The sequence below is a fragment of the Pogona vitticeps genome, chromosome 1, assembly GCF_051106095.1.
Source record: "Pogona vitticeps strain Pit_001003342236 chromosome 1, PviZW2.1, whole genome shotgun sequence".
Classification (NCBI taxonomy): Eukaryota; Metazoa; Chordata; class Lepidosauria; order Squamata; family Agamidae; genus Pogona; species Pogona vitticeps.
The window spans coordinates 245,561,456-245,586,251 of record NC_135783.1 but is presented as its reverse complement, the minus strand read 5'-3'; the positions used below and the strand labels follow the sequence as shown (position 1 = coordinate 245,586,251).

Genomic DNA, 24,796 nt, shown 5'->3' with positions numbered 1-24,796 from the left:
GGGCCCCGCCCTTTTCGGAGCCTGGGCCGCTGGCGCCCTTCTGAATGTGACACGTGGGGTTGGGCGTCTCCGCGGTCATATGAATATGCAGCGAAGTGGGCGGGGCAAGCCTGGGTCTTGAGTTGAACGTCATGAATATGCATACCGTACGAGAATCGGCCGCGTCTCCGCCTGGCCCTACCTCGCGGAGCCCGGTAAGGAGCTTTCAAGGCAGGCCCCAGGGGTGTGCGTGCTTGCCTGCCTGCCTGCGTGCACGAAGAGCGGTAGGCACTGCTTCCCAAACGGTGGGGCTGGGATTAGCGCGGAATCCCGGGCTTGCCCGGGAAGAGTGGGCGGGCATCCGATCGGGAGGGGGAAGGGGGTCGAGGGGATAGACGGTTGTGCAAGAAAGAGGAGAAGGGGCCGTGAGGTTATTACCGGCGGATGGTGGGGGTATCTGAAGGCCTCGTGGGAAAGAGACCGAGGGAGGAAAGTACCCCCCCAGCCCCCCCCCTCAGCACGTTGGTTTGAAAGTGTGCTGGGTGGGTATCTGGATTGAGTCGCCGCCGGATTGAGTCGCCGCGGTGGCGAAGCCGTGGGGCTTCTGGATGTCCCGGGCTTGTAATAGGCCTGGTCTGGCGCTTCGAGCGTGGAGTTAAGGGGCCGGGGTGACGGATTAGCTCTCGTGGGAAGGCTCGAGTTAGTCCCATATGGTACGCACGTACACCGCTTTGTGTTTTCTCGGTGTGCATCTGGGTTTGTCCTGTGCTCTGATTGTTTGCTGGCCGATGGAATCCGGGCTTAAATCCGGTTGCCTGCCTGCCTGCCTGCCTACTTTCTTGTTTCTTCGAACTGGCCTCGGTGTCCCCTTCTTTGTAACATCGCCACTTTATGCGTAACGAATGCTGTTCTCCACCCCCTTCTGGCCGGATTCCTCTAACATTGCCTCCTCCCACCACTCCCTCTCTCGCTGGGCCCTGTTTCCATGCTCGCCAGAATTAGCAGTGCGGTGTTCGCCTCCCTTTAAATCTTGCTAAGATTTAAAGAGAAAGGATTATGGAGAAAGCCAGAGAGTTCCAGCAAAACATCTACTTCTGCTTCATTGACTACGCAAGAGCCTTTGACTGTGTCGACCACAACAAACTATGGCGAATTCTTAAAGAAATGGGAGTGCCTGACCACCTTATCTATCTCCTGAGAAATCTATATGTGGCACAAGAAGCAACAGTTAGAACTGGATATGGAGCAACTGATTGGTTCAAAATTGGGAAAGGAGTACGAAAAGACTGTATATTGTCTCCCTGCTTATTTAACTTGTATGCAGAATACATCATGTGAAAGGCTGGACTGGAAAAATCCCAAACCGGAATTAAGATTGCTGGAAGAAATATCAACAGCCTCAGATATGCATGTGATACCACTCTGATGGCAGAAAGTGAGAAGGAATTGTTCGTCTTTCTAGCAGTCCAGAGTATCAGCAAAGTTTTCCAAAAATGATCTGAAGCTCAACATTGAAAAAACTAAGATCATGGCCACTGGTCCCATCACCTCCTGGGAAATAGAAGGGAGGCTGTGGCAGATTTTACCTTTTTGGGCTCCATGATCACTGCAGATGGTGACAGCAGCCATAAAATTAAAAGATGTCTGCTTCTTGGGAGGAAAGCGATGACAAACCTAGACAGCATCTTAAAAAGCAGAGACATCACTTGCTGACAAAGTCCGCATAATCAAAGCTATGGTTTTTCTAGTAGCAATATATGGAAGTGAGAGCTGGACTATAAAGAAGGTTGACCACCGAAGAATTGATGCTTTTGAATTGTGGTGCTGGAGGAGGCTCTTGAGAGTCCTCTGGATTGCAAGAAGAACAAACCTATCCATTTTGAAGGAAATCAACCTTGAGTGCTCACTGGAAGGACAGATCCTGAAGCTGAGGCTCCAATACTTTGGCCATCTCATGAGAAGAGAAGACTCCCTGGAAAAGACCCTGATGTTAAGAAAGTGTGACGGCAAGAGGAGAAGGCAATGACAGAGGACAAGATGGTTGGACAATGTCATCAAAGCTACCAACATGACTTTGACCAAACCGCAGGAGGCGGTGGAAGACAGGAGGGCCTGGCGGGCTCTGGTCCATGGGGTCACGAAGAGTCAGACACAACTTACCAACTAAACAACAGCAACAAAAAACACAGGTTACTACAGATGTGGTCAGTGCCCCTGAAACCCTTCTGTTGACACATCCTTTCACCCACACTCTTCGGTGCCAACACAAAATAGTGTCTCTTATATGATGGCCATTTGTTTCTTTTCACAGTCATGCCATTTTGCTTGTGGGAATGTGGTCTGTGTTGGACTGCAGTATGTTTTCTTTAAAGCAAAAGTTGTGTCTTTTAAGTGAGGGGCTGGTGTTGCTTTTTTTTTTTTAATGAAGGTCCTTCCTTGCTAGGAAAACACACCTCTTTTGAGGTTCTGGTGTCATGTGTCAGCATTCTCCTTTTCGTATTCTCCTTTTCTTGAAATTATATTCCCCTGAAATTCTTTACCTAATTCAAGAACTTTTACTGAATAGTCTACCTTGACTGCCTTCTTTTCAAAATTCTATAATGACCTCTTTCCGATCCTGCTCTTGTCTCCAGTTTGGGATTTCTTTTCTGAGCCTATTGCTTGAAGATCTTTTACAGATATGGATGCGGATCAATCTGCCTGTAGGATAAGATCCACATGTTTTGTAACAGGCCAATGTTGTGTCACTTGAAATATGATTGTTGTTACAAATTTCTCTGTGTTTGTCTGTCCATATTGCTGCTTCTCTTTAAGGTGTCTCCACCCTTTTATTTTCCTCTTCCCGGAAGGGGTTTTAAATACATTACTTGTTTATTATAATGATATATAGATGAGTGTGTGGGCATGTAGTCTTGTTTGTACATGAACACTGCAGATATACAGGGGAGATTTGGGCTGCTGAAAGCATTTCCCTGTTTGAATAAACAGCATAGCATTGAAAATAATGGTCCACATATAGCAGAAGTTTTGCCTAGACATCTGTAGTAGCTCGGACATTGTCACCTTTGGAGTTCCTTGCAGTATACTGTGGTATGTTTATGCTATCTTTCTACCTTCCTTGTTCTTTAGATCACTGCTTCCCACTCCATTTAAACTGTAGCCTTGTAAATATGTCCTTTTAGCTTTAGATGATAAAGTTATTGAAGCAGTGGCCGGACTCAGCCCTTGTTGTGCAAGGTGTACTTCCCATGCAATAGAGCACCTTCTTTTAAAAAGATTGTTGTGTTGCAGAAAACATCATATCTGCCCTTCCTCTCATGGTAGGGTTTCTGCTGCTTCTGAGGGAATTCTGCAGCTCTTTCTGGGTCACAAGTTCCATGCCACACTGGTTGCTGATATGCTGTGTAAGGCAGAAGAAGTCAGTTTCATCTACATTTTGCTTAAAAGGTTTGAGACTTTTACTCAGACTGACTTGTTGAAGTGAGAGCCTTTGTCATTTTTTTTGTCTTCCATTCCATGTCACAAGTGGGGTACTTGTGCTAGAGGCATTGTACATGCCACCTTTACTTAAAAGGGAGTTTCAAAAGCTTCACTCCCATCATCTCTGCAGTCTTGCTTCCATTTCAAGGCAATCTGTGTGACATTTTAAAAGGTAGTTTTCCCTTAGTACTTCTCTCCCCCCCCCCGCAATTGTCCCTGCAACAGTTTCAAATCCAGGAGCACCATAACAGAGACGTGAAGGGCTATGGGTGCTTGCCTTGGAGGGAGGATTATATACAGTGGTGCCCCGCTAGATGATTACCTCGCAAAATGACAAATTCACATGATGATGAGTTTTTCTGATTGCTATTGCAAAACAGTGTTTCCTATGGGCGATTTTCGCTATACGATGTTTTGGTCCGTGCTTCCCAAGATTTTTTTTCCGGGACCGATTTTCGCAAGACAACAATTTTAACAGCAGATCAGCTCTTAGCAAAACAGGTGTTTTCGGGACCGATGCTTCGCAAGACAGCGATTTTAACAGCTGATCAGCACTTCGCAAAATGGCTTCCCTATGGGCGATTTTCGCAAAACGACTACAATTTGTCCCCATTGGAACTCATTAAACAGATTTCAATTCATTTCAATGGGGAATCGCATTTTGCAAGACGATGTTTTCACAAAACAGCCATTTCAATGGAATGGATTAACATTGTCTTGCGGGGCACAATTGTAGTACACGCCACATTTCTGAACCAAATGAGGCAATAATGCTGCTTCAATCCAGACTTGAAAGGATTATGCTACACTTGCAGTGGGAGCTTTAAAAACTGTTCCAAATCAGCATGGTTTTAGTTTTTTAAAAAATCTAGTATGACACTAAGTGATGGTAGTGAACAATAGGAACACAACACCTTGGGAGGGTTGTTCTCTGGATTCTCAAGAACAAATGTTTAAGCAACATATAACTTACTAGAGAGATTAACATGGAATTGCCTTGTTATATTGTGTGTTGCATTAGTGGTGCATTGTTCAGGAACAGTGATTCAGCCACCCAGATGTTGCTGGATTAGATCACCCATCACTCCTGCCTTTTGGCCCTGTTGTCTGGTGCTCTTGAGAGTTGAAATCCAGAACATCTGAAGGGACAAAGCTTTGTAGGAACAGAAGAAGATTATTTCAAGTTTGTTCTGTACTTATAGACAGCATTTCCGATATATGTTGAGAGGGGTAATTATGAGTCATAGAGTAGGCAAAGGCCTAAAAAATGTATTGCCTTCTCTAGCATTCCCTCTACTTGTGAACCTCTGCTGAATGTCTTGGAGATGCAAATACTTCACAATATGAGCCTCTGAAGAAATTGGAACAATGCCCTTTGGACATTTTCAGCTCTACTTTTTTTCCTTGGCTTTTGCATTTTATGCTTTCTCTGTGCACCTTTGGTGTCTGGGGTTTCTTCCTCTCATATCTTGCCACACACTTTTTCCACCACCACCCCTTCAATCAGATCCCTATTACAGTTTGGGTGGATGGCTTTCTGTAATCTTCTGACTTGAAACTCTCTGGATTCCATTGGAAGTAGATCTTGCTGTGAGTCACTTTGCACAAATCAAGAAATCTTTCTTGAGGAACCAATGACAGAGAGGTAAATTTATATTCAGAGTATCTTACCTCAGCTCAGATAACTGCTCAGCTGTTAAACCATTGGGTAACCTTGGCTGAGTTGCTGTTTCTTGGCTTCAGTTCTGTGTAGTGTGAAATAATATACTACTTTATAAGGATGTAAGGGAACAAGGTGAGCATGACAGGTAACTATTCTGCTGTAGACACTCCTTCATGCACTGAACCTGTCTGTTTTCTCAAGCTTCAACTGCTTCATTTTACATCTTTCAGAGGTTATTTTCCTCATATCTCTGTTTCATCATTTGTAGCCCAAGGCTCACTTGGGGAAAATATGATGTGCTTCCTTGTATCTAATAGAGTGTTTCTGTGTGTTTATTTTTTCCTTGAAACAATCATACATTTTCTTTGTAGTATGTTGCTATTTAACATGAGGTGGGATGAATATACTTTCCCATCAGGAGCAACATGACTTTGTAGAAAAGGCCAGCTATTGAGTACATTGAGCCTGGTCTTGCATTTATCCAAGAAGGGAGCAGAGAGAGCAATCATAAAAGGAATGCAAGTTTGTTTTATGGACGGATATGAGGACCCAAGGGGGGAGGGTGACTTTGCTAAGTGGTAAAGCACACCCCAGAAGGTCCCAAATTTAATCCCCAATATTTCCAGGTAGGGATTAAAACTTTTTGTCTGAAATCCTGGAGAGCCACTGCTTGTTGGACTCAATAGTAGCATGCAAAATGGATCAAGGATCTGTCTCTGTGTATTACAGGTTTCTGTACCCTTAGCTGTGAAAAAATGTTTCCCTTGGGGAACTTTTACAACATGTGGTAAATCTTATCAGCTTCAACACGTAAGTTACTCTGTGATGCAGAGTTTCTTTATATGTGGAGTCTGAATATTTTTTTAGCTACAGGACAGTTCTTGTCATATTTTTTTCCTCTCACATTTTACTAAAGTGAAGTACAATATGTGTGTTTATTTCTCCTTTTGTTTTTTAGTTGCTTCCTTTTTTGGAGAGGGGATATATATTTTCCATCCAAAGCTTACTTCATGCTTGAATGTTTTTACATGAATATTATGAATATGTTTGCCAACATCGCAATATAACATGTACTATACAGTATAATGAATGTATGTTGTTTCCTTGCATGCTTCCATGGCAAAATCAACATGCATCAGTTTTCCCATATGGGACTAATACTTGCTTGTGCTCAGCTATCCTAACTGCTTGATGAAAGCAAGCTTCGTCTGTTTCCTTATGTTTGGTACGCTAGTTGAATAGATACTGTACATCTAATACAAGGATCTCCTCTGCTCAGATGGCTAATACGCTGCCATTTATTTATTTTTGTCTTTGTCAGTTATTCTGGCTTCCTTGGCTTTCTTCCTTCCCATCTTCCTGCTACATGAAATGCCTTCCTCCCTTCTGTAACAGGGCTACCAGATCCTATGTTCCAATCTCCAGTAAGAACATAAGTTCTTACTGGAGATTATCTGAACAGTATAGCAGACAAAAGGTATTGAATCAATGATATCTATAAAACCGATGGCAGGTGTGTGTGTTTGTGTATGTGTGTATATATTTATACTGCCTCATATCTTGAACAGCCAGGGTATGATATTACAAAAAAACAACGAAATAAGCAATTAAACAGATTAAAAAACTCCAGATAGACATAACATAGTAATATAAGTGACACAATGTCCTCTGCTAAAATGAAGATAATTAAATTAAAAATGTAACCCCCATACTAACATCCTAACCAACAATGAGGAGCGATAGGTAGATTGTTTCAGGAGAGATGTTCCATTAGATATTGAGGTCGCAAGCCATTTATGTCTTTGTTGGTCAAAACCAGCAACTTCAATTGAGCATGGAAGCAAACAGGGAGCCAGTGCAAACAGAGTAGAACTGGAGAGATATAATAGAATCTACTAGTACCTATAATTTCTCTGGCCACCATATCACGGGCATGCTGAAGCTTCTGTACTATTTGCAGGGGCAGCCCTTAGAGAGCATTACAGAAACTTTTAAAACATTTATTTATTTTTAAGATCATCAAAGCATAAACAACTATTATATGCACTGAGTGGGGTAAATAGGATGATGTCTTAGGGTTGCAAGAAGTTAAGATGAGGAAAGACCAGAATATGAAAACAAGAAGGTAGATGAAGGAAAAAGCAGGAATATCAAGGGAAGGAAGGCAGACATATATGGACGAATAATATTAATTTTATGCTATTGAGTTGTTTCTGACATACTGCAGTGACCCAGAGTTTTCTAGTATACGTTAATCAGAAGTAGTTTACTAACCTCTCTGTTGGTGCTCTGGGGGCATGCATTTTGTCCAAAGCTGCAGAGATGGCAGGGCACATAAAACCCATCACCCCCACACACATTGAGTTAGCTTGGCTAGCTCCTCTCAGGAGAGGCTGATGCTCCAAGTCACTGAGCTACAGTAGCTGTTTATGGGCAGATGTTTTAGGCATTGAGAGGTAGGTTGAGAACCAGTGTAGTTTAGTGAATAGCGTGTCAGATTAGGACTCAGGAAACTTGAGCTCAAATCCCTGCTTGATCATAGAAATTCTTTGGGCAGAGGCATGGGTGAAACCAGTCCTTAAATGTTTCACATACTGTACTTTGAAAACCTACTGGGTTTCCATAAGTTGAAATCAATATGATGCACAACACCAGGTTAGGCACAGTGAATAATCATAATAATCAGAAGACCTGGGCTCAAGTATGTCAGTGTACCAGTGCTTTGAATTAGCTTTGCAGAAGTCAGGGGGTAGAATTGTGATACTATTTGGTTTGTAGAAATGAACTACTAAAATTAGGTGGTGGGGGAGTGTGAGCAGCAAGAACAGAGATGTCTAGTCTGCCTTTCCCTACAAAGACACTCTGTTTGGCTTTGAATTTCCCTCATCCTGGCTCATGAGGTGCAGCTGAATAGTTCTGGTTACTTTTATATATTTCTGTTGTGTATAGAGGCAGACTAAGGAAAGAAGCCATATGCACCCTTGTAGCTGTGCTTTAATTTCAGCTATCTCTTTCATACTCAGGGAGCTTTATTGATTAATGTTCCCCTTGCTTTATTCTGGGGTTGACTTCTGTTTTTGAACATTACCCCTATGATTGCCATTTGAAGCAGTTTGTGAAACACACAGTCTCTGTAACCAAGATGCTGGCTGTTTCTCCTCTTAACCAGGGTTTTGGCCCTCTCTAGAAATCTAGTGGGAGGCCGTTGCCATGGTGACAGGCACAGGCCCCAGCTTTACCTCACTGAATTCCAGTGACAGTGCCAAGCAATTGAGAAATCGAGAGGGGTGGGGGAAGTACTCCAGATGTTTACTCCCTGCATATCCGGGTTGGGAGCATATGCAGCTGGGGCGGATTGAGAGCAGAAACTATCAGGCTGTTTGAAGGGATGAAGAAGGGAGGGAGCAGAAAGGAGAAAGGAGGTTTGGACTGAAAAAGCTATTGTGGGGAAGTTGGTGGGGAATGAACAAAAGGAAGGAGGAAGCAGGAGAGTGTGAAAGGCAAATCTGGCATGAGATGGGAGAGAACAAGTTGTCAGTGAGGGGTAGGGTTTGGCAGAGGTGGAGCAGAGGCAGTCCTGTGCAGGGTAGAGCAAGAGCAAGGCTAGATTCTCATCCACCAGTGTGAGTCATAGCCTGGCTGCTTGTGGGAGACCTGCTCTCTTCATCCTTGTTCCAGCTTGCCCTGGGAGTGGCCCACTGTGACCCTGTCTCTGAGTATATGTGTGTGTGTGCGTGTGTGTGTGCGAGAGAGAGTGGGAACACAGGAAGGGCGGGAGAGAGAAAAAGGGCTTTTCACATCCGAGTTAGTAAGGGGATCCAAGGGAAGAAAGCAAGTTGGGGAAACTTGTATTTTGTGGTGTTAACTCTGGCATGCTGATATTGGGTACAAAAAATTTGGCTATCTCTTTATTGAATTTGCATATTGCCTCAACTGCTTTTTCTGTATTCTAGGAACTGGCACATATGCTGAGTTCAGAGTCTCTGCCTGGTGATGTGATGGATCCTAAGTCCTACTCGTTTCCCTGTTCTGCTGCCAATGGCCGCAGGGAACCCAAACAGCCATCTAGCAGCCCTGAGAGAGGTATGTCCTGAGACATTAGTCTGTAACTTGAGAAGGTGATAGAACTTAAGTGACTTGCACTTTATGATTTAAACACTTCCTTCTAGGCTTGGTTTAGTCCTTAAAAGAGCTTTTTGTGGAAAGATTGACAGGAACCAACCAGCATATGTTGTATGCTATGAGGCTATGTATTCAGTGATATATGGTATGAACAGTGCTGTTTGTACAATCCAGTTTTGATGATCAAAGTGAATTTTCTAGGGGTGCAATGCAATGCACAACCCGTCTCCTTGGCTGAGAAGTGACACTGTGCTGCGGCTTTGGCACAGTATGAGGGATTTTCTTTTTGTGTGATTGCGGACAACTGGGGATCATATAGTGAACATGCTGCTGCAGCAACAACGTGTATCCACCTAAGAGAAAAAGGAATGCATCTTTATTGCTTGCTGAACCAGACTGTGCTCCATATGTCACTACTGTGCTGTCAGATCCTTTACTTATCAGCACAACACTGCAAGACCAGCTTGCTCTAGTCCAGCTCAAGTTATGTTTGCATAATTAATTGGAGGTGAACATGGATGATGATAAGTATGTAGAAGTGTAACTGAACACATATCCCATTAAATATAAATGATTTGTATGAGTTCCTCGAGAGAAGTTTGACTTGCTTACCTCAGTGAACCTCCCACAGTGCCTCTCACTGGCCATTCAGTTTTATACCTGTTCACAAAACCTCATTCCCCCTTCCAAATTTGGTCTAGTGATGGCTATAGCGTTGGAATGAAATAGCTGATGTTCTTTATGCTTGATGGTAGGCTAACCTAGCTTGTGATCAAGCCTAGCTATCAAAGAAAATGAAAAAAGGAAGGGTTGGAACAGGATGTAGGGCTCTGTGTTTCTGGAATCAAAGAAAGTGCTGTTAGGAGGTAGACACTGGATAGGTAAACACTTTGTCAATATCAGGCATTGGCTGCAGTCTGTCTCTTGAGAAAAAGTTTGGAATGAATACAAAAAAAATTATTTTATTTTATTTTAGTGTTTAGGTGTTAGATTCCCATCTTGGATCCATGTAATTTAGCTTCTAAGTGTTGAGGCTGAGCTCTGTGTTAAAAGCTTTCCCAACTTTTTTTTCAGGGGATGCCCGTCCAAAGCCACCTGTGAAACCCAAACCTTGTGTGTTGCCAAAACCAGCTGTGCCAGTGAAACCTGTTCCTGGACTGCGTCAGACTCTCTCTGAGGTGCCGTCTGCTGAAAAGATCAATTTATTGGCTGGGCCAAAACCATACAGCAGTGGGGCTGGCAGTTCTGTTAAACGCCTGTCTTTTAGCCTGAAGTCCCCTCCAAAAGAGGCAACCAATGGGAAGGAGGTTTTGTCTCCATTTTCCACTATGGTTAAGCCATGTGGAGAAGATGGAGAAGCTGCTGGGCCTGCAAGGGAACCCGCTGCCATGGAGGGAACTTCTGGCAGAGAATGTGGAGAATCTTGCACTGTACGCAAGAGTACTGCTCCCTTCAAAGTGAAACCAGTGCTAGTAGCAGCCAAGCCAGAGCGTTTTCCTGGCACCACGGTGGAGGAGATCTTAGCCAAGATAGAGAAGCCCAACAAGGAGGGGCCGAACAGCCCTGAAAGGCCTCGGCTGGTGCGTTCTTTCTTCAGCCAGGATGGTGGCACAGCTGTTCATCTGGGGCCAAAGGGTTATACCACATTCCAGAGAAATGCCAGTGAAGGAGAACAGGGAGGAGCTGAATCAGAGGATCCTGTCTACAAAGTCTCTTGTGAAGTTGAAGAGAGCAGATTGTCAAGGAATAAGGAGGAAACCACAAATTCAAATGGTCAACATGTGCCTGAACCTGAGCAACCAGCAAGAGCAACAGAGAGAAACTTAGACTTCCTTTCTAGGGACAGGTGAGTTTCAGATAATTTTAATAGGCCATTTTTATAGTTTTTGATTGTTGGCTTTGTGGTGTATCACAAAGTGCAACTGATGTGGGATACAGATTCACCATTGTTCTAACTATTTGAGTGCTGGGGAAGTGGAAGTACTGTGCCAGGTGTGTTTTGAGGATGGTTGTTTTTTTTTCTCACACTGCTCTGACAGAGCTGTGATTTAATTATTCCTGTGATTTAAAAATGGAAGCTAAGGATGTCACAACTGAAGGCTGCAATCCTACACACATACACATGAGAGTAAATCTCATTCAATTCAGTGTGGTCTTCCTCTGCCCTATCATGACTAGAATTGGGCCCATTTCTCATTGTTGTCTTTTCCAAATCCCAGGATAGCATTGTGAATCAAGGCAATTTTCGGGTCTTATATTGCAGCTGAGTAATTTATCAGGAAGAAGGAACTCTTTTGCACAGAACATGATGCTGCCTGGAGCTTTTAGTGAGGTCTAGAATAGAAATGGGGGTATTCATAAACAAATACGAATATACCCCCACATGTGCAGATAACGAGGGTCTGGCCCCCTGGGGCCAGACCAACCACTCACCTGTCTGCTGCCACTGTGGGCTCCATGCTCCCTTCCTATCACTCCAGAGCTTGCAATAAATTAACCACTCCTGGCAGAAGGCTGGATGATGAGTCTCTCTGCCAGGTCAAAGAGTGGCTAATCCATTGTGAGCTCTGGAGTGATAGGAAGGGATTGTGAAGCCTGTGGCAGCGGCGGAATGGTGAGAGGTCGGTCTGCACCTGTGGGGGAGTATTCGTATGTGATTACCACCATCTCTAGTCTAGAAGCTTTTGTATTTTTCCATTTAGGGGAAGAGTTGCTTCATTTGGACTGGGCATGTGTAGAAAAGAATCTTTTGCCCGTTTTTTGTCGATAATGCATGTGTCAGGGAGAAAACCCTTTTGTGACAGATATAGCACAGGGGTCCTTAGGAATATTTTAATATTTTACTGTATTTGAATTGTTGTACGCCGCCCAGAGACCTTTGGGCAGTGTGGGCAGCATATAAGTTAAATAAATAAATATGCTTGTTCTCCGTTATAATCATACCTGTATGGTGGCATATCTTTCTTCCGGCAGCTCCAGTCGACCTAGTATGAGCTGCGATGGAGGCCAACTTGGAAATAGCAGTCCATCATCTCCTCCTGGTGTGAGTTATCTGCAGCACGGCAATTCCTCCGCTGAGCTCTCTCCTTCCTGGCTGTCCTCTGTCTCAGGGGTATCTGCCACCTCTCTCCTTCCAGGCTCCCCCTCTGTAGGGTGCGTGTCTCCTTTCTCTACTAATGCTTGTCGTCAAGAAGAGATTGGTAACCTAAGCAAACAGTGCACAATCATGCACCTCTACTGGGTTTCTCAGGCTAAAACTTGCAGGGCACACCATTGTAAAAATCTAGTATACTCACTTGCCCAGTGACTGATACTTTGTGATCTGAAATATTCAGCCTTAGCTCTTCAAAGGTGGTCAGTTTCTGACAGATCAACATGAGATTTTTGAAAACTTACCTATTTCACCTTACATGGCATGGGAAAATTTATTAATGCTTCTCGCCAGTGAGCCTAGCATGTAGCCCTCCATAACTTTCTCAATGCTTATTTTCAAAAAACACATCTCCAGCAAGAAAGCCAGAGATGTGGATCCATGATCCTTCAGCCATTCAAACAAAACAACTTAGCTTGGGTTTTCAGCTGGGTTAACTAGCTAATGCGAGTCTAACCTAGGCTAAGCTTGAAGGGTTAGTTCAGAGTTCTGGCTCTTAGCTGGAGGCAAGGGAGAAGCTGTGACTCAATGCACACAGTTCAGTGACCTATGTATGAAGCAATTCCTAACTCCTTGGCCTGGGGCCAAATCCACAAACAGCTAAAGCACAACCTCTTCTTATTCCTTGTTTGAGGTGGGTGATGGTAATGATTAACTTCTTTTGCCTCTCCCAGGGAAGGAGAGGGTGAGAAAGGCTTTCAGCTCATTGAGTGTGATTACCTAGCTTGGCTTTGTTTCTCCTTTATTGTAGGTCTGCTGGAAAGGAGCCTGGGGTGGGGCACACAACCTTGGTTTTACTGTGGCAGCTTGGCTTGTTTCTTTGGCTTCTGTCTTTCCCTTCTTCCTTCACTCTTTGCATTTCATTTCGTTCTGGCATTAATGATTGTGAGAAGATTTGGTTGGGAGGGTGGAAGCAGGTTTTCCAGATTATGGGGTTGACCTCCATCATGTAGAAATGGAACAGGCTGATTCAAGTGATGAGGGCAGGATTGGGGGAGTGCATTTATTTATTCCATACAGTTTGGGGATAGGAATCAATACCATGTTGTAAGTGGGGGATGCTTAGTATGTTTCATGGATGAAGACATTTTTGTAAAAAATCAATTCTTCCCTTCTCTTGCTCTTTCTGTCCCCCAGACCTATCAACCCCTCTCTGAGTTCTCATCTGGATTCACACCTGGGTCTCCAAGTGCCGCTGCTGAAGCAGCCCAAGCCCCAGGTTCCCCATATATTCCAGCAGCTATCTCGAGCATTAAAGCTCAGTTTCCACCAGGATCCCCTGATGCACCTCTTGGACCTCTCAGATCTCCTGTCTGCAGCTCTCTTAGTGTTACCCAGTCTCCAGGTTCTCCTCCAGCCCTTCCAGATCCCGTGCCTCCAGAATGCCCCAGCATTTCATTTAAAACCTTGACAGGGCACCCCATAATTTCAGGTATTTCAGACCTCACTAGAAGAGACCCTGATGTCTCTCTTCTCCCTAGACAGTCTGCCAGTTTCACCCATGCTCATGGTGACCATGGCCCAGCTCCCCAACAGAATTTGCTTCAAATGTCTGAGTCCCCTGGTTCCCCAAGTACTTCTGAGTACCATGTAGGTTCTGATCAGCCCCCTGGCTCCCCCACCAATAAACAAGTCCCCTCTGTACTCTCTGGGGACCATGAGCTCCTCAGGAATCAAGTGCAGATGCCCTTTCTTAATGAAGACCCCCAACTCTCTAAGCTGGGCCTCCGGCGTGCCTCAGAGGGAGTGGTGCAGCCACAGCATAAAAACACAGTCAGGGAAGAGTTGGGAGGATCCTTGGCAGTTTTGCCAAGTGGAGGGGGCCATCCATTTTCGTCAGGGGGAGAGTCCAACTGGAGCCTGTCCCAGTCCTTTGAGTGGTCCTTCTCTAACCAGCCTGTTGAGCTGGGTGAGAGGAGACTGGGATCTCCTCCCCAGTCTCCCATTCAGGAGGCTGAAGACACTGTTCTTTTGGAAACAGAATTAGGGGTAGAGAATCTCAGACACAAAGGGGCTTCTGAGGAGACAGGGTCACAAGAGCAGAACAGGAGAGGGGAGGAAGATGAACCTGAGGCTTTGGGGTGCTCTTCCGGCCTTTGTGACTCCAGTGATTCCCAAACTAATGGGAAAAAATCTGAGGGGCAACTGGAGTCCCCTTCAGCCCTTAGCATTTCAGGGCCTGGAGGTCCCTCTGTTCAGAAGGAGCCTGCTAGCCTCGAGCTAACAACACCTATAGTGGCTGCAGAAGTTGGATTTCAAGAGGAGGGTGATAGCTTCCTACCTTTTTCCCCAACCCATGAGGAGGGGGCTTTACAGATAATGGAACCACTGTCAAGTGTAGAGACAGCTGCCCCTCCTGCAGAGCCTTGCATCTTGTTCTCGGAACATGCCCAGGTGCAGACGGCTGCTTCCTGCCAGGAGGATGATGATGCTCTGGGACTGGCACAGGAAGGCAAGGCAGGGGACACTGACCTGAGGGGAGCTGAGCCTCATCCTGGCTCACACTGGTTGGACAAACTCCTGGCATCTCCTCCACCCAGCGCTGATGATGTGAAGAGGAGAGGCTTGCCCAAGTTGGAGCACCCGATAGGACCAGAGGTAAATGTGCTTTATTTAGTGTAAGTCTGGAAAGCTGCCTGGGGCCAAGAAAAAGTTCTTGAATGGAAGGTGCTACTGCTATTCTTTTTCTAGTGCTTTTAGGACATGGCATGCAAAGCATTAAATGGGTCCATGCACAGCTAAGTGGCTGAACATTCTTGCCTAGTTAGATAACAGATGGGCCTGTCTTTGTGAAGGGCAGGTCTTGGTTTTTAAGTAAGCTGCAAAGTTGTCAGACAGGTTGGATGGCTGCAGAGCAGGTGAGCCTGGATACTGAGCCAGAAGGTGGTGCCACATGGGATAATCCTCTAATCATCCTGGGAAGGGCACCTCCCCTCTTCTCCCCAGATCCAACCTTCTGTGCACATCAAAGGTACTCTTGCCTTTTTGGTTAGATGTTGGCTGACAAGATGTTGTGACTTGTGTTCCATCCCATTCAACCTGAAGTGTGCTTTAGTTTTGTAGCTATATATATAAAATTGCATGTTGTGTATAAGCCAGTACAATAACTGATATGTGTGTTAATTATTGTACTGGCTTGCATACAGGGACTAATAAAGAGTCATGGTGTTCTAGAACTATGAATTAAATGTTCAAAGTGGTGAATGTAATAAGCGGTATTTCTGAAAGGCCATGAAACCAGACAGGCTGATTGGAGTTTTAGCAGTTTTGTTACTGTGTATTGCAAGCTGTCTCCATTATCAGTGGTTCCTATGTCCTTTCCCTTTTGGGCCGTGTAAATAATTTCCATACAACTTTTTTGTGCTCTTTGCCAGTACACCCTTGCTAAAATCATTCCCTGACACTGATATTTTTGTGGGCATTTTTTGTTACAGTTTTGTTAACAAAAAAGAACTTTTATGTAGGAGAACAGGCAGAACTTACATGTAGCTGTATCTTAAATGTAGCACGGTATATCTGTACATAAGTGGAGATCATTTTTCAGTATGGCACACGCCTAGCTACAAACAGGCAGGACTGTCACACATGATAATCTGCATGTGACTTTGACACATAATTTTTTTCTACTTGGAATTGCTTTCCGTATAGGAAAAGTGTAATGTAGAAATTGTTTTCCTTACAGAAAAATAGTAGCATCAGAAAAGGCCCTAAAGAGACTAGGAACAGAAAAAGTTATCTTATTCTAAGTAGGACCATTGATCCAGCTAGTTCAGTATTGTCTATATCATTCGTCTCCAGTCTTTCAAGATCTGGAATCTATTTTTAAATCACATTTGTATCCAGGGACCAATGTCTTAATTTTAACTCTATATTTTGTAGTAATATCAGGCTGACTCAACGGATCTTGACTGAGCAAATGAAGACCAGCATCCTCCAGCTATTGTGAACTACAACTCCCATAAACCATAGTCAGCTTGGATTAGAAGAATTCTAGTTCAGTACCTCTGGAGGGAAACAGATTGCATGCCTCTTGTCTACACAGGATTCCAGATTCGGCTTTTTTCCAGCTGTAGCTGGAGGTATCAGCATACGAACCTGGGATTTTTTGGGGCTTATGAAATATGTACCCTCCCCTCAGTTACAAAGGTTAAGTCAAATGATAGGACAGATCCTGGTAAATTTCATTTTTCAGGTTGTTTTTAGGTATTTTTATACTGACTGTTTAAGGAATCCAGTCTCTCCTTAATTTTTGCTCCCTTGGCCATGTTTTTCTCTTTGCCTTGTTTTTCTTTATTAGGATCTCCTTGGATGGTCACGGAAGGACCTCTGCAGTGAATTTGGGATAGTGGAAGCTAATCGGTCTGCTGCCTTTGATGTGGATTGGGCTCCTGACATCAGCAAGGTGGATTGGCCTGGTGAAACAGAACAGGATCGAGAGTTTGGCCCTGGCACACAAGACTGGTCAACCTCATACAACATTGGTGACACGCAAAGGCAGGATGTAGAATTTGGTGCCAGTCAGCAAGACTGGACCAAGGGGACACCATTGTTGGGTGGTTCGAGCCCCAAACAAGAAGAATGGCTCACTGCCTATAGTAGCAGCTGTTCAGACCAACAGATGAAGGAGTCAGATTGGAGCAGCACATATAGCATCAGCACCACTGAGCATCAAGAAGGAGAGCCATATGTGAGGAAGCCAGGATGGCCCCAACTTTGCACTGATGTTGATGATGAGGGGAACAGTAAGCATTCAACTGAGAAGACAGGATGGAGCAAGCAGTATAATGTTGATGCTCTTGAAAGGATTAGCTGGCCCAATAAATGCAATGTGGAAATTTCCAGCTGCCCAGAGCCAGAAGTCAACACCAGTTCATCAGCTGAGTCTAGCAAATATCCTACTGACAATCTACAGGGCACAAAGCTCAATATTGGACATTCAGAGGGCTCTGATGATGCTATTGAAGTCATCTCTCACAATGACCCGGTCAGTGGCAGTGAGTCAGTCTGGCCTAGTGAATCCATTGCTGGTTGCAGAGCTAAACAACTGCAAACAGAGTTGTATGCCTCCCAGCTGAAACAACCTACTGAATACAGTAGCAACACTCTGGAATCTCAGGGTAGCATCCAACAGCAACCACGACCTAATACATATGGCCTTGATGACAGCTGCTCTCAGGACCATATATGGAGTGTCAAGCAGTCTGACTGGCCCAGCAAATATGACTTGGGAGTTGCCCAGACCTCTGATGGCAGTTTCAGTGCTGAGAAAACAGATGCATCTAGTGAACATGATGATGGCCAGGCATGCTGGGAAAAAGAACTCAGTGATATAAAGAAAGGCAACACCACTACATCTGAGACTGGTGATCTGGAATTTTGTACCCAGAGCCCAGTCTGGGCCGATGATTATAGTCTGAGAAAAACTTGCCCACAAGGAAGTGATTTCTCTGCTGGCACAAGAGACTGGGTTAAAGACAATGATGCCTCAAGAATTGAACAAAAAGAACTGTTTGGTGCCACACAAAAGGACCGAGATGGTGTTTTTTGCCCAGTAGATTTTCCAGGTCAAAGATTAGTGGTAGATTTGGGAGCAACAATTGATAGCCAGATGGATCTGAGTGAGACCCTTAGAACTGTGGGTGAGACAGAGTTCAGAGGAGTTGGAGAGGGGCAGCATGAATGTACTCCAAGCCTTGGCTTTAGACATATAGACTTGGAAACTGGGTGCCCAAATACATCTACAGAATCTACAGAGAAGGAGCACCAGTGGTTCCCTTCCATGGACTTAGAAGCCTCTTCTGCCTCGCCAGAGGCAGAGGAGACCAGAGAGCCTGGTGTGGGGCAGGCAGATTTTTGCTATCCATTTGGTACTGAAACCATGGATTTATTTAATTTGAGGCCAAAGGCTTTAAGTATGACTGAGGAGGTAGGCCCAGTACAGATGGATTGCTCTGATGCAACACTGGTGGAGTGTGAGGACTACAGCTGTCATTTGAAAGCTACTGGTTTGGGCAGTGATGTGATGCAGCACTCAGAAACATCTGGAGGCTCTGTAGACAGGTAAAGCCAATAATGAATCCTTAATAAAACAGGTTGGAAAAAGAATGGGGGAGAATGCATGTAAATTGGTAATGAAACTAAAGTACTGATTGACTTTGCACTTATTGTATTTTTCCGTGTATAGGATACTACTTTTTCCTAAAATCATTACACTAAAAATTGAAGGGCATCTTTTACACAGAAGTAAGCCGAGATAGCTGAGGAGAGAACAAAATGGCACATACCTTTCCTCTGTGAACAGGCTTCCTTCTGGCACGAGCCTGATGGAACTGATGTCAGCTGATGCTGAATAAACCAATTGGAACACACCTTGTTTGAGGTGGAGCCTATAGGCTCAGATTCAACAGGGACTCTTAATCTCCAGCATTCTGAGCCCAGAGGCTCAATACTCAAAGCTAAGATTTCTTAATTTTTGGGTTAGAAAAGGGGGGGGGTGTCTTATAAACGGAAAAAATACGGTACATTCATGTTAAGTCAATCCCTGCTAGGAGGACAGAGATGGAGAACATTGACATAGTAGCCATGGCATACCACTGTATTCCAGTGTTCCATGGATATCTTCTGTCTAGTCAAGAAATCAGGGATAAGTTTGAAGTTCTACATCTAGGAAAAAGAATTAAAATGCATAGTTACATGATGCTTAGTTCAGTAGTACTACATGCAAGAAGGATCTTGGAATTGTAGACCACAAGCTGAATGTGAGCCAACAGTGTGTTGTGACTACAAAAACAGCCAGTGCTGGTTTCTATTTTAGTCTCCGTTAACAAAAGTATCGTCTCCAGATTCCATATTTGGCACTGATTAGGTTTCATCTTGAATAATGTGTCCAGTTCTGGACACTACACTTTAAGAAGGATTTTGATGAACTGGAACCAGTACAGAGGAGGGCAACAAGGATGATCAGGGGATTGGAAACCAAGCCCTAAGAGGAAAGACTGAAAGAACTGGGCATGTTTAGCCTTGAGAAAAGAAGATTTAAGGGAGATACAGCATTCTTCAAATGCTTGAAAGATTGTCATACAGATGAGGGGCAGGATCTGTTTTCAATCATCCCAGACTACAGAATATGTAATAACAGGCTCAAGTTACAGGAAGCCAGATTTAGACTGAATATCAGGAAAAAATTCTTAACTATTAGAGCAGTACAACAGTTACCTTGGGAGGAAGCAGTTACCTCAGGAGGTGATGAGTACTCCCATGCTGGAGACATTCAAGAGAAAATTAGAGTCATCTGTCAGATCTGCATTGAGCAAGCGGCTGGACCTGATAGCTTTATAGGCCCCTTCGATTGTTCTATGATACTATGAAAAAGTATACGGACCCAGAATGTGCATTGTCAGTGTGAATCTCACAACCTCACACTCTTGGAGAAAAATGGGGGAGGAGAATCCTCCTTTTCCCTTACAGTGAGAGTGTTCTATGTAAGGTTATTTTTTTCAGAAGAAATTTCACAATATATCCAATGAAAATGTAAGTTTCATGGAAGAAATGACAGGCTGTACAAGGCCGTTACAACTCCTATGCAGAATGGCATATATTTCACATCTAGTACTAAAACATGACTGTATTTGCTTTGGAGCCAAAGGTTTTATATGGAGCTGAGACAGTCAGCCCAATACAGATCACATGAGGAAGACAAACTTTCTGGGTCCAGGCCAGGGACTCTGAAATCCTATGCACGATTTGGCAGTTTCCTGTGCAGAATAATAGGCAAAAGAATAAAATAAAACGGCATATAGATAAAAAAGGAAGCCAAGAAATGTTGCTGATGCATGGCAGTACTTGGAAAATCACTAAGAAGAAGATTTTTTTCTCAGTACTCGTCAGATTCCTAGTCTGTGTTAGTTGTTCAAACCTGGCTGCTGAAACACAGCCAAGTACTTCACTGGTTGCAGAATGAACTTGCAGCAGCTGTGGTGAGTCTGCATCTGGCCATTCAGAGGATGTTTTTCACTTTTCCTAGGTGACCAGGCAATTGCCTAGAGGCAAGACCTTTCTTTGCCCTGCAAGTGTTGCCCTCTTTGCCATTGTATGGTCATTTACCCATCTGTCCCAGTGTCTTTTCTTGGATAGCTGCCATGTTTAATAGGATGGAAAACAAAGAGACTGATTAATTTTTTTGACTTGCAGCAGCTTGTGTTTTGCTTTCAGTTATAGCTGTCTTGGTTCAGCAACATCCTGTCCCGTGTCCTTCATACACAGCATCAGCAAAGTCATTCAGTATGCTCCATAGCTGCTTCTTCCTGTTATGCTGTCTTGTAATAAATGCAGAATGAATTACAGTATCTATACAGTGGTGCCTTGCTTAACGATTACCTCACTTAACGATTACCTCCACTTGACGAGGTTTTTGCGGTCGCAAAACGATGCTTTAATGGGTAAAATTCGCTTAACGATGATCGGTTTCCTGCTTCGGGAACCGATTTTTCGCTTAATGATGGTCTGAAAACAGCTGATCGGTGGCTCTCAAAATGGCCGCCTGCTATTTTTAGGACGGATTTTTCGCAAGAGAGGCACCGGAAAATGTCCGCCCTATGGAGGCTTTTCGCTTTACGATGAGGTATTTCGCCCATTAGAACACATTAGCCGGTTTCTAATGCATTCTAATGAGGTTTTTACTTTCGCTTGACGATGATTTTGCTCTACAGCGATTTCGCTGGAACGGATTAACGTCGTCAAGCAAGGCACCACTGTATTTCTTTTTACTATTTTCTGCAAACTGCTTTATCTTTCAAGAATCTTTTTTCTTTCTGTGGGATATATAGCTCTTCTTACTTCAGTCTGTGCTCAGGTGACTAAAGGACTTTGGACACTGGAGAAATAGAAATCATGTCTGACCTTGATGACTCGTCCATCTTCCTCTTTAGCTAACTCTAAAAGCTCAAAATTTAGAATCCTGCCGGTAGCATACAGATCCTTTGCAATCTATTCATGTAAGGAACACATTATAATGTATTATCAAAGGCATTCACAACCAGGATCCGATGGTTGTTGTGGGTTTTCCAGGCTGTTTGGCTGTGTTCTTAAGGTTTTTCTTCCTAATGTTTCGCCAGTCTCTGTGGCTGGCATCTTCAGAGGACAGGAGTCGGAACTCTGTGCTGTGCAACACATTATAACATTATTTTCTAGTTTATACTTTTTCTGCAACTCCTCAGATTTTTGTAATTTGAGGTCTTGCAACTTGAGATTTTCTCAGTAATCATCATTTTTTTTCCTCCTGCTAATTTCCTTGCCTTCTATTGTTTTCTCCTTGATACCTTTCACTTCCACGATCATCCAAAGCACATTGAATCATCATCAGTGAGACATCAGGACTGACAAAGGTGCTAAGTAAAACGCAGCATTTGCTGGGGCCCACAGCTAATAGAAGAGCTTGCCAAGCTTCCATCTGATATGGTCCGTAATCTGGGTCTCTTGAATAGTGAAGATTATTCCTGGGCATGGCACTTGGAGCTACCTGAGAGACAATGGGCCTTTTACCAGCATCCTGAACAGCATTACACTAGCCTTCTCACTTAAGGGCATGCTGTTCATCTCTCTTATGACAATACATTAACCAACTTCCCAACTGGGAGTCAAAACAACAAAGGATGATTAAGAAGTGGTCTGATTTGGAAGTGGCACACTTTTGATGAGGGAGGAGCCAGTAGATAAAGGAGAATTGGAACGGCCCTTTTGGCTTGTCACACCAGAGGTTGCTGAAATTCCTTGTCCTCAAATGTAGAGTCATTACTGGCCTATCATGATAGAAATGTGGTGGAAGGGAAAATATGGGAAGACAACTTACAGATAATGCTCTAGTTATGAAATGGGAACAGATCCATGAAGCCTTCTCACTGTGTTGTTGATGCATATATAGAAACCAGGGGAGGAATTAGATCCAATTTTACCCTTTATTAGTTGAGGTTGTCATCACATGGTCTTCACAACCAAGAAAAAAAGAATGGCTGTGGAGGGTTGTTTGGCAGCTATAGAGAGGGCAAGGTGGACAGAGAATAAATATTACCTAATGAAGGACAAGTTGTACACACAATAAGCAGATTCAAGAAGCAGATTCAAGCAAATGGCCGGGGAACTGTATAAAAGGCCCAGAGGATGGCATGTTGCCCATACCAGTATAAATTCTGTCACTATTTTGAGCAAGAATGTGCTTCTGGTAACCCAGAGAACTAAGTATGGCTGGACATGGCAAGCACAGTCTTCTCCTTTTCTACGTAAAATTAATTAAACAAATTGTAGATTTTGCTTCAGAGTACATATGCATAGGATTGTGCTCTTGGTAATGCAGAACCAGTCCTTGAAGGCTGTTGGATCCTTGAAGGCTATTGGATCATCAGCTTTGTGGATCTAGCATAGAGGCTGCTGCTCCTGTAACTAGTTTCATACATCATTAACATTTGAAAGCAATAGGTGGTCTAGCTTGTTTTTCTCTTGATGCTAAAGTACTCCTTTTCCCCCAGTTTCCTCTAATGAAGCCTGGTGCTGTCTTGGATTATAGGATCTCCACTTCAGTCCTGCAGGAGTATATCCCATGAACACTCAATCATATTATTCTTTATTAAGGCAGACCATTATTTATCTGATGAGTCCTGTTTGAGGTATTTGTACTGCTTCTTCATTTGTAGTAGTAAATTTGTATCTTCCCAAGCTAGTGTGCAATTTTTCTTTAGCTCTTCATTGTAATGAGAAGGCGTTCATTCTCCCTTTTGTAATTCAGTTCAGTCTTCTGTGTACTTGAATTCCCCTTGCACACCAAGGGAAAAAATAGGAAGGAAAATTCCTGATATGAGGAAACCTTGTGGGGAAAGGCGCTATATTAGAATGTTAGTAATCCTACAGAGGAGAGTAGCAAGCACCAGAAACTGACTTGCTCTGTCTCACATCTGAACAGAAAATTCCATAGCCAGCGGCTGTCCAGTCCTAGCCGCCTGCTGGAAGAGATGGTTTCCAAGAGTGCTGTTGAAGAGGTGGTCCAGCAGAAGAGACCTATCTCTTTCCCCAGTTGCCAATCAGAAGGGGAGAAGGGATTGAGCAGCTTTCCTGATCTGCAGGTGCCTTCAGATGAGAAGGCTAGAGGATCACCTTCCCCAATGGTGGACAAAGAAAAGGTTTTGTCTGATGTGGATGGTGGCAGCCGCCGCTTGGACAGTGGAAATGAGAGTGAGTCATACCTGGAAACAAAAGCATTGTGTCATCTAGAGAAAAATGGAAGCCAGGGCATGCAGACTGTGTCCCAGGAGGATCAGGCTTCAGACGGGGCTGAAACATTGGCAACAGAAAACTTCATTTTCTTGGAGGTAACTGTTCCTTGGGATATTTCTGACATGATCACTTGTTCAGACACTTCTTGCACTTTCATCTAGCTGTGGACTATATGCATGCAGAGCCTGGCCAAGCTGTATTTCATGGCTGAAATTCTGTTTGTAGTGTAAGAAGTCAAATTGTAACTTTTGGTCCATTCCTCCCTGGAAAACAAAGTGTCCTTGCCACAGTTTTTGGGTAATGGGGAGGCCATGCCTGAGAATCAAAGCAGGGACACATTGTTTACCAGGGAGAAACGGACCAAAATTTATGATTTGAACAAGATTTCAACCAATATATTATATGCTGTATTTAAATGTATTGTTGGATATTTCATGCAGAAAGTCATGCTTCAGCTTTGCTGAACAGAATTGTTTTGGTGGATACAAAGCTGCCCTTGCCCTTCCTTCTGTGTCCCCAGTGTCAAGTCTGGCCACTGATTACAGACAATATTGCCAGGCTTTGCAAGTTGGCTTATGACTGTTTTGAAGAATAGCTTGTATCTTCTTGGTGATGTAGGAGGAAGGTGGAGACTGGGGAGGGAAGAAGGACATCTGTATTTTTCTAATGTTATCATTGTGACTGGATAGCAGATATGCATCTAGTAAGGCAGAAGATAAAAGTTGCATTTCAAGGGATGGGGTTCACTCAATGCCAAACTGCTTGGAAGCATACCTGTGGGGTCCGAGTTACACTTTTAACATTATGCTATGTGGGAGAGAATAGAATGTTCAAGGTACTGGTAATAAGCTCCACCCCAGACTTCAGGTGAATTACAACAGGGAACAACACTTACGAACCACTTGCAAACTGTTCAGATGTATTGTAATGCATCCTGCCTGAGGTTGTTCTCTGCCTTCTTTTGCTCATAGCCTGTGAAGTTTGTGAAATACAGGAATATAATTCTGAAACAGGCAGGGAAAAGAAAATATTTAGAGTGGGCCAGAATAAATTTAAATTACTAAACACATTTTAAAGAATCAACAAGATGCATTTTGTTTTGGCTGCATTGTGTTTTGGTGGGGAGAGTATATTGATAT

General features: G+C 43.8%; 1 protein-coding gene across 6 annotated transcripts in view; it reads left to right on the top strand.

Annotated features, from left to right (window-relative positions):
• The first annotated feature begins 56 nt into the window (after nt 1–56).
• Nucleotides 57–24,796, top strand: part of TNKS1BP1 (tankyrase 1 binding protein 1) — a 29,574-nt gene continuing 4,834 nt past the window's right edge. The window contains exons 1-7 of one of the 6 annotated variants that reach the window (XM_020792244.3): nt 57–194; nt 9,076–9,205; nt 10,319–11,090; nt 12,218–12,287; nt 13,533–14,993; nt 16,693–18,455; nt 23,347–23,752. In XM_020792244.3, the coding sequence (XP_020647903.3) occupies nt 132–194; nt 9,076–9,205; nt 10,319–11,090; nt 12,218–12,287; nt 13,533–14,993; nt 16,693–18,455; nt 23,347–23,752 (4,665 nt within the window). In that variant the 5' untranslated portion in view covers nt 57–131. Of the gene's footprint in view, nt 285–948; nt 2,184–5,780; nt 5,933–9,075; nt 9,206–10,318; nt 11,091–12,217; nt 12,288–13,532; nt 14,994–16,692; nt 18,456–22,915; nt 22,990–23,346; nt 23,753–24,796 lie in introns of those variants that run through there. The other 5 variants (XM_078383513.1, XM_020792243.3, XM_020792241.3 and 2 more) reach the window with 5 other exon arrangements.